The sequence below is a fragment of the Euwallacea fornicatus genome, chromosome 3 (genome assembly GCF_040115645.1).
Source record: "Euwallacea fornicatus isolate EFF26 chromosome 3, ASM4011564v1, whole genome shotgun sequence".
Taxonomy (NCBI): domain Eukaryota; kingdom Metazoa; phylum Arthropoda; class Insecta; order Coleoptera; family Curculionidae; genus Euwallacea; species Euwallacea fornicatus.
Genome location: NC_089543.1, coordinates 2,458,581 through 2,467,484, shown reverse-complemented (window position 1 = coordinate 2,467,484; position 8,904 = coordinate 2,458,581). Strand labels below are relative to the sequence as shown.

The following is an 8,904-nucleotide window of genomic DNA, read 5'->3' as shown; positions in this document are numbered from 1 at the left end:
TCTGAAGTCCTATGAAAAAGATTGCGGTGGAGGCAGCTAGTGTAAACCGAGAGGAACTTTATTATGTTTGGACGTCAGTTGTGCAGTCACTTATTTAAAAAATATCTCCGTTGGGAGACTATTCCATTTCATTATAAATAATCAATCGACTTTTAAAGATTTGATTCCATATCGAAAGATAATTAGAAAAAATATTTAGCCGATATATAATACGACTGTATGTAAACAACCATTTTTTGAATTAAAGCTGACTGAGAAATATAAAAATTCAAACATTCTTTGGGCTACACACTGTATGATACTGTGAAAGCAGATATAAAAGAAGCCTCTCAGTAGTGCTGTGCCTTGTCACGTCATGTCATTTCATTCATTTCTTTCATCGTGCTATGACCAATCAAATTATGACCATTCCCACTTACTACTCCTTCATGAATGATTAGTGGTTTGCGCGTGTCCACTACAAAAGGCTTTTGCTTTTGAGTAGTTGAGAGAGAGTATACAAAAGATTGTGTAGAATTAATTTTTATTTTGATTTATAATGTTTATTAAGCAGCCAAAGACAAATTTCATTTATTAATGCTTTCTTGAGGGACAGGTAAACAAAACCTTCAATTCTCCAATAAATAAAAAAAATACCGAATTTCAAAGCAATTATTTTGCTAAAACTATGTATCTATTTGTATTGTTTTCGTGCTGCTGTTATTACCCAATTTCCTTTAATTTCAGATCCTAATGATCATAAAGTCATGACACACTACTGGTGGATGCACTGGTTTTGGATAACATTGTTCTTCAGTGAACATTTCTGTGGTAAGAATGTTATATCAAGTAAATCCCCACGCACACATAGGTTTTGTCAGAATTAAATATCAATAATAATGCGTATAAATTCCTGCTATCTACATTAATTTTTAAATTTCAATATAATTACCTCCATAATTAATGTTCTTCCTATACCCTGTAAGGCAGACAGGTATATGAAAAATGCTAAACCCTTTTTTAAATGACTCAATATTCAAATGCCATGAATAATCTAAGGAAACCTTACATATTTACATAGTTCAGAATTTTAGGAATTCATGAGGTTGCCCATCAGGGTCTTCTCAATGCAACTATGCAATGATATGCCAATATATTCTTACGTAATTAAAAAATTGTAACAAGAAATTATTGCAGTAATTTGCATTGCCAAAACAGACATAATCTACTTTCCAGTTACATCATGCAATCAGTTTCAGACAATAATATGATTCAGCTTTCATTTTTTCCTCTTTGAGATAGTGAGTAATTTTTTATTGTTTAGGTACATGGTTTACATAGGGAGATAATGTTACAAACAAGTGATTTTATGTCTGAGTTACCTTGAGATGGACATATTACTACATATGTTGCCAAACTAGTTTTTTTCACTGCTAATAATATTAAGACCTTAGTTATTTATTAATTATTGGGCAATTAAAATTTCAATTAACTTCAGCTTCGATCCAATACTTCATGATGCGCATTGGTGTCATGAGTAGGTATGTTAGTAGGTAGTTAGGTATATGAATGCACTGAGTGGTTCAAAAGGTAAATTTACTAATCAATTTTTTGTGTGATTATTGTAAAGAAACAATAATCATTTGTTTCAGAAACAAAATGTGGCTCAGATGGAAGAATTTCCCATGATATTCTGCAAAAAAATTTTTTAATTTAATCTTTGGAATGTTTTAATGGTGAATAATTTTCATCTCAATTTAGAGCCATTTTCTAAATTTTCTAGTGATTTTAATGATTTTTCTTTGAGGTTTTCTAACACCTTTTTAAGGGTTTTTCTGGATTGTAGTCTCATGATTTCAAAAAATATTTCTTTATAAATATTTTAGGTCTTTAGACAGCTTTGTTATAAAATATTCTGAAGAATTGATAAGAGATTTGTAGCTACTTCTAAGAGCGTTTTTTGATGTCTTTGTAGAGTATTCTAAATTCTATAGATACCACAAAATTATTATATTAATTTGACATTTTCAAGATTTTAGAAAGTGCTGTTGTTTCAATTTTTTAGGGCAATTTGATGATTTTTGTTCCTTCTGAAGAAATTTTCGGTTTATGGATATTTCTTTTAGCTAAAGGTATTTTGTGACATATAAAGTGGTTTTCATAGAATTCGCTTTATAAACTTACTAGCCCCATTTTTAGTATTAGTTTTATTCCAATAGGTCAGGAACTTATTCCAAAAGAGTTGAGAATCCTTTTCCATCTGGACAACTCATGTGAAAGATTTGTGTTCAAAATATATAAGGGTCTCCAAATGTTCCCAAACCTTTTCATTGCATGTGGGAACAAGCCTGTTATTACTTACTTATTTACTTAATATATCTATATTATTCAAAAAACTTGCTTTTATATGCAAATCCCATGTGTCACATATCTTACCATTTTTTTCTCTGCATCTTTAGTGAACTTTTAAGACATGTATTAATTTCTTTCTGTCCCACTTTGTGCAGTATTCTAGAGATTCACTAGAGTAAACTTGTAAGATATAAATTACTTTTTTCAGGTGTATTTGTCACCTCTTTGAGTTCACGCAATGTGTTTATTATATCCGGAAAACAAAATTTAAATTGTTTTTCTAATTATGGTTTATTAACTGCGCCTGCCCTTGAACTTACTCATGAAAGTGTATTCACCTAGGAAAAAATCAATATAAATTAAAAATAAGGAAATTCTATTTGCGACTTGGTAAACATTGTTTTCAAAACAGATTTTCTCATTCGGTAATTCAAACTACTTTCATTTCTTTATTTAGTTTTGCTGCATACGTTGGTCAATAAAAAATGTTAGTGCATCAGTAATTTGATAGTGTGAATTGAGGATAAAAATGGTTTTAATAATTATAATTTGTAGGTACTTGTTACGCACTGAAAGAGTTTTTTTTTAATGTTTTTTTGCAGTTATAGTCGGCCATTCATTGCTGACAACGTTACATTCCAACTTTTCAACCACAGTACTGCCCCCCACAAATACCACCACTCAGTTGGAAGCAAGTAAATCGGAGCAAAGCACTCTTCCAATTCCGCCCAGAACTTCTAGTCTAGAAATATTGAGAAATATTTCCCAGTATGCAAGAAATGAGTCTTTTAAACCGTCAGTTTATTCAGGAAAACTGGAGGTGATCCCCTTAGACGTTCCAACAAGCGACAACGCGAGCGAATGGATTAACAACACCAATAGAGATATACCTGTGATAAATCAAAATGTTACTGAAACCAATCTTGGTGGAAACTTCACTGGATTTATTTTCAGTAGGAATAAAGGCATCGCTCCGAGTAATCACACTGAAAACGGAACATTTCTCGGAGAAGACTTAAGTTATAATCAGAGTTTTGTCCAGAAATCAGAGAGAATCGGTTCGTTTTCGTGAGGGTCAATATTTTCTTTTGTCTTAGAATAAATTTGTGTTGCTTTAGGTATAGAAGAAGGGGACCTACATACTGACGATACTACAGGGAATTTGTCTGCAGCTGGCATCACTGGCATAACCCTGGCTTGCATAGTAATTGTTGGTATTATATGTGGGATCAGCTTTTTCGTGTATCGAAACCAGGGCTTCAACAGGCCTCAAGTACTTAATGACAGATGCAGTAATCCTGATTCAAGTGGATACATTGATGATGCTTCAGTAAGAGTAAGCAGTTGTATGTTTAAAGGTTTGACTTTTGGGCACAATTTTGAAACGTAGTCATATTGCACCAATCGGCCCAGAAAGCCTTTCCTTTGAAAGATGCAGCATGGTGTTTAGTTCTAAATTATTGAGATATTGTTCTTTGTTGCTTAAAGTAAAATTAAGAATTCTCTTTATTTTCAGGATAACTCAGAAGAAATGTACAGTCTGGATAATGATTCATTCTTGAATAGTCTGGAAGCAATGACAATTCAAAACTATTGGACAGACACTGTGAAACATACAAAATTGTAAATAAGAAAGGTTTTGTATAGAAGTATTTAGAATCTGTGATGCATATCAGTTATAGTTTCAGCTAGTAGAATAAGGCAAACTTTTACACTTCTATTATTTACCTATCAATTAGTCATAGGCTTAGGAAATTGCATATTTTAAAATCAACCGTACTATACTTTATACGTTGAAAGCGAGTTTGAATTATTTTAGTATTTATGCATTTTCGAATGTTGTGTTCAACAAAGTTTTCTGTTGAGTTTCATTTTTTGAATCGACGTACTTTTGTTACGGTTTCCGTCTTATCCTTTGTTCCGTGTATAAAATAACATTAAAGCAATAACTAATATGGTATAATTAAAAGAGGAGAAAAAAAGTCTCATCCGTACTGCGTTTACAGTGATTTTTTCTATTTATAACTTTTTTATTTGTGATTTTTGTATATTTATTAAGACCCTGTTTTATTGTTTTAACAAGTACAAATTCTTTTTCTTATGTTTGTGTTTTTATCTGTCTTCTCAGATGTTGTTGAATTTTATTTCTACATAAGTATCACTTGTACTGCTATTTTATCCAAATATGATTTTATTGTAACTGCTATGTTAAAATTTTTTTATCAAAGTGGAAGAAACAAATTTTTTTTTCCACAAAATACTGCTTTAGTAAAGTAAGAATGCCATAATCACAGCTGTTATGGATTTATTCTTAAGGTTGATTAAGAGCCCTCGAGTAGGCGTTGCAATATCAAGGGCATGTTTTGGATAAGTTCACCTATTATTGTCATATGTTTGATGATAAATAGTGAATGGCTTAATCAATGCGTTATGTTTACGGGTCACCGCCTATTACGAGGTTTTTTTTTATAATCCCCAGTTACTTTCTATCTTCTAAGTGCAATATATCTTCTTGTAAATCTTGTCGAGATAGTTTCGTCCTTAGATGATAATAAAACTCTTATTCAGGTCGTAGTGGTAGCTCTAGCAGTTTGTAGGGTAGATGAAGATGTATGAAGAATACGACTACACAAAGTTATAAATTTAACATTTCCAGAACCTGAGGATAAATAGAATTTTGCAGTTATTATCTGTTTTTTTGAAATGTATCTAATATCATCCTTGTAATTAAAAGTTACTTATACAGGGTGTCCCGAAAAAGAAGACCAATCCGTTAACTACCACTTCTTTAAGCACAAAGAAACCAAATAGATGGATGTTTGTGCAAAAGGATGTTTCCAGTACCAAAGTTTAATTTCAGTTTTCCTTTAACTTCATAAAAACTAATCTTCAAATTTTATCCCCTCCCCAGTGGTTCCTAGAGTCTGCACGATTTGATTTTAAAAACTATTTGTTCAAAACTGCAGGGTAATAATTTTTTAGGGTTAAATCCTGTTTTTATCATTAGTAAGGTCAGTAACACGCCACAAAAAATTTGGACACGCGAATATGCGGCACTACGAAAATTCTATACAGCGAAATAAATTACCTTTATTATTTCGTTCTTATTCAATAACAAATTCCGTTACATTGTCTCAAAAAATAACAAAATTTAAATTCATGAAACTTCCACTAGTTAACGTGAACACTTCAATTTTATGCAACCGACAATACAACACAGTGTAATGTGGGTTGCACCGGAACGAAAATATTTCAGCTGTTTGCTGAAAATATCCTGCGATCCTGAAAGGACAATAAAGGGTAAGTTAAAGCGTGTACTTACTGACATAGTTTTTCGGTGGCTGCTAAATTCGCGAACATACATTATTGACCACCAAATTGTCTTCATCCAGAACATTTAAGTTGATTTTTTACTGCGGTGAGTAATTTCGCATTTATTTTTAATTTTAGACCTGCAAGTTTCCTATTATTGAGTAAGGCGAGCTATTTTTATTAGGTCATGATTAAATATTTCCTTATTGGTTAACCTTATTGGTGTATGGTTACAAAATTTGCAGGTAATTTAAATATTGAACCTTTGGGATACACTAATATTTGGTTTAGTTATATCTTAATAGGTAGATCATATTATTACCTAATAATGGGTAAATAGTAGTAAAATATAATGATCTAAAAACTAAAAAGTGTATTACATTTTAATAATTTGAGTAATGATTTTTAGGTGCTCCCTTATTAAGCAACAGTCATACTACTTCACAAGGCAGGACATTTTCGTACTTTTTCCAAATATATTCAAGCAAGAAATATGTTTGCTTTGTGGTATTCAGTGCTGTCTTACAAGGAATACCGGTAAGTGCGTATATTTGTTCCTAATCAATATCCAGAATAATTCTTTTTCTCTTAACTATAAGTAGAAAAAGTTAAACAATATATTTTATTAAAATTTTAGATATTTAAATGATTTATGTAATTTGCCAATGAACCTTAATGAAAATGAATTTATTAGCAAACTTATTATATAAATGAATTAAAACTATACTTGATTATTACTAAAAATATAATAAATACGTTTACATAGTCGCTTTCCTGACGAGATGGCGATTATGAATATTTGTGTTTTAACGTATACGTTATTAATTCCCTCGAATTTATACTTATTTATTTATTTATTTACTTATTTTTAATTTTAAAAATTTCTCTACAGGCTAACTTGTTAGCCACGTTATCAAACTTTGGTATATAACTTAATATAGCACTTTTTCGAAGGGAGTACTCTGGATATTTGCAAACTGCGTGTATTTGGAATAAATAAAGAACAATATTTTTACAGTAATTAATACAGGTGATATATTGGTCAGAGGTATATATATTTTCGGTTTATTTCTACAATTTTCAAACAACTTCTCTATATAAGTACTAGTGTCAACGAACTGGCTTAAAAATACGTTGTTTCTACGTGTGAGATGAGACCCGACTTAGTGCATTTGTTATTAATGATGCGCCGGTTACACATACATCTTTCCTAAAAATAGCAGCTCGTGCAGTACCTAAATGCCTCTATACTATTTTAGATCTATTCCTTTTCACTATTTAGCCTTTTATTTCTAAACATAGCCATTTTACTAAAATTTCGTTTTTATTTTTTTATTCATTTATTTTTTTTCCTTTATTTTCTTTTCAAGAAATTCAATCTGGGAGAAACTAAGCTATCAAAAATCACCAGGACCGAAAGAGACAGCCGTAGTTTGTCCATTACCTTCCAAAAAGAATGATCCAACATCAAGAATTCCGATCGTAGAGCCTCCAAAACCTTCTCGTACTCCTTCTCCGCAAATCCCTACAACCCCTCCCACCCCTCAACCTCAAATAAGACCTCCGCCTCCCGCACAAAAACCATCAACCCCACCAGTGTCAAAACCTAGAACCCCAGAATTGCCCCCACCACAGAAAATTGAGCCCCCACCTAAACCTCCACGCTCTCCTTCACCACACCCCATTAGAGCCGAAGCTTTTGACGATATCGAATATGAAGAGGAGAGTGAGGAAAGTAGCGACCCCGAAGAGGAAGAAAATTCAGTACTGGCTACTCCACAAAGGAAACCTGTAACGAAATCTGTTAATGATTTTATCGATAGGGAGAAGACTGCTTAACGATTTTATTATTATTAATTTGTTGTCTTTTTTTGTTAAATTTGTGTTTATGTTTCATGAGTTATGGGTCCATGCACGCTTAGAAGAGGTCTGTATGGATAAGCTCTGTGATTTAATACTAATATACTTTTGATAAAAATATATGGTAGGGGCGTACTTATAAATTTTGTAGCGTGGGGGGGAAAGGAAGAAATTTGATGCATTCTAAGACGCATTTTAAGAGGGGCGAAATTAATAGAAGGTGCTTGGTAGTGTGATGAAAAATTATAAAAATATTTCTGTTGATTATTATTTATACATTTACAAGTGTGCCTAACGTTATACGTTGACCTTTGCCTGGGAAAGTTCTAAATGTTAATAAAACTGGGAATAAATCTTTTACATGTTTCATTTGATGTACGTTCCTGGACGAGAATATTATATTTCAATGCCCTCTGCTTCAGCTGAAGAGAAAAACATTCCATTTCCATATTGATTTATATTTAAAGAGGGGCGCGTCCGCCTTAATATGCTCCGAAAATACAAACTTTTCTGCCAGAACGCTCTGTTTGCTTTTCAATCTTTATCTCATTTATTTTTCTTATTAGATGCCTTTACTTGGGATACCCATAATTTATCCTATTTCACATATAGTGTTCAGTCATCTAATAAATCTGTTTTGAAATGTCGACACTATAAGCGTTTATACTATAATCAAGTCAATACACAACTATTTATTTAAAGGTAAAACAACATAGGAAATTGTCAGCGAAACAACTAGACAATCTGGCGATTAAACAATAAAAAATGTTTAATTAACGGATATTCACAGATGACTGCGTATAAAATAGGCGTGATGTTTAGAGGAGAGCCAAACTCAGTAAATGGAACAAAACAAAATTGCATTCGTATTTGTACAAAATGATGTTTGTTGCGCAAAAACCGATAAATAGCAACGAATAATAAAATAAATTAAAAAAAAATAGCCTTCGATTCTAAATTGCGGGATTTTCTAAATAGCTGAAAACCGCACAAAATTGATGAATTTTAAATTAAACATTGAAGATTTCCTCTATACTACTGATTCCCTTCAACAGCAAAAGGAAAGAGATATCATGACCGAAAACCGTTCTATGTAGCTTAGTCTTTGAGTACCTTTAGACAGTGGCCCAACTCGACAATTTCCAAGATTCCAAATTGTCTTAATATAACCACATTTTGACCAAAATCAATGCACCCTGTAAAGATGCAAAAGGACATCTGATTGCTCTACTGCCTTTTTGCGGGGTAGTAATAATGAAGTTAAAAGCTAGACATGCAGCATATGGAATACAAACTCTCGTCCAGTCGTTCACTCTAGTTATCGTTTCATGTATACGGAACTGGCCTGCAGATGGATACACGATTCTCTTGATTGATAGTGATCTGCTAACCACACTTAAA

The 8,904-nt window shown here is 32.1% G+C and overlaps 2 protein-coding genes across 5 annotated transcripts; both read left to right on the top strand.

Moving 5' to 3' along the window:
- Nucleotides 1–413: 413 nt before the first annotated feature.
- On the top strand, nt 414–5,018 carry LOC136350749 (uncharacterized). 2 transcript variants are annotated; one of them, XM_066302790.1, is made up of 5 exons: nt 414–595; nt 727–810; nt 2,934–3,389; nt 3,450–3,667; nt 3,848–5,018. In XM_066302790.1, exons 2-5 carry the CDS (start codon nt 747–749, stop codon nt 3,956–3,958), a joined length of 849 nt encoding a protein of 282 aa, XP_066158887.1. In that variant the 5' UTR covers nt 414–595; nt 727–746; the 3' UTR covers nt 3,959–5,018. The 2 variants fall into 2 exon arrangements, with proteins under 2 accessions (XP_066158887.1, XP_066158888.1); XM_066302791.1 differs by having other exon boundaries at nt 415–595; nt 3,450–3,661.
- Nucleotides 5,019–5,542: 524 nt separating this feature from the next.
- On the top strand, nt 5,543–7,860 carry LOC136350750 (uncharacterized). 3 transcript variants are annotated; one of them, XM_066302793.1, is made up of 3 exons: nt 5,543–5,631; nt 6,053–6,180; nt 7,014–7,860. In XM_066302793.1, the coding sequence occupies exons 2-3, from the start codon at nt 6,137–6,139 to the stop codon at nt 7,480–7,482; spliced, it is 513 nt and encodes a 170-aa protein (XP_066158890.1). In that variant the 5' UTR covers nt 5,543–5,631; nt 6,053–6,136; the 3' UTR covers nt 7,483–7,860. The 3 variants fall into 3 exon arrangements, with proteins under 3 accessions (XP_066158890.1, XP_066158889.1, XP_066158891.1); XM_066302792.1 differs by having other exon boundaries at nt 5,615–5,749; XM_066302794.1 differs by lacking the exon at nt 5,543–5,631 and adding an exon at nt 5,784–5,888.
- Nucleotides 7,861–8,904: the final 1,044 nt, after the last annotated feature.

Coding starts and splice junctions, on each gene's coding strand:
- LOC136350750 (XM_066302793.1), top strand. CDS start 6,137: ATGTTTGCTTTGTGGTATTCAGTGCTGTCTTACAAGGAATACCG. Junction 6,181..7,013: donor CTGTCTTACAAGGAATACCG/GTAAGTGCGTAT, acceptor TTTCTTTTCAAG/AAATTCAATCTGGGAGAAAC.
- LOC136350749 (XM_066302790.1), top strand. CDS start 747: ATGACACACTACTGGTGGATGCACTGGTTTTGGATAACATTGTTCTTC. Junction 811..2,933: donor CTTCAGTGAACATTTCTGTG/GTAAGAATGTTA, acceptor GTTTTTTTGCAG/TTATAGTCGGCCATTCATTG. Junction 3,390..3,449: donor CCAGAAATCAGAGAGAATCG/GTTCGTTTTCGT, acceptor GTGTTGCTTTAG/GTATAGAAGAAGGGGACCTA.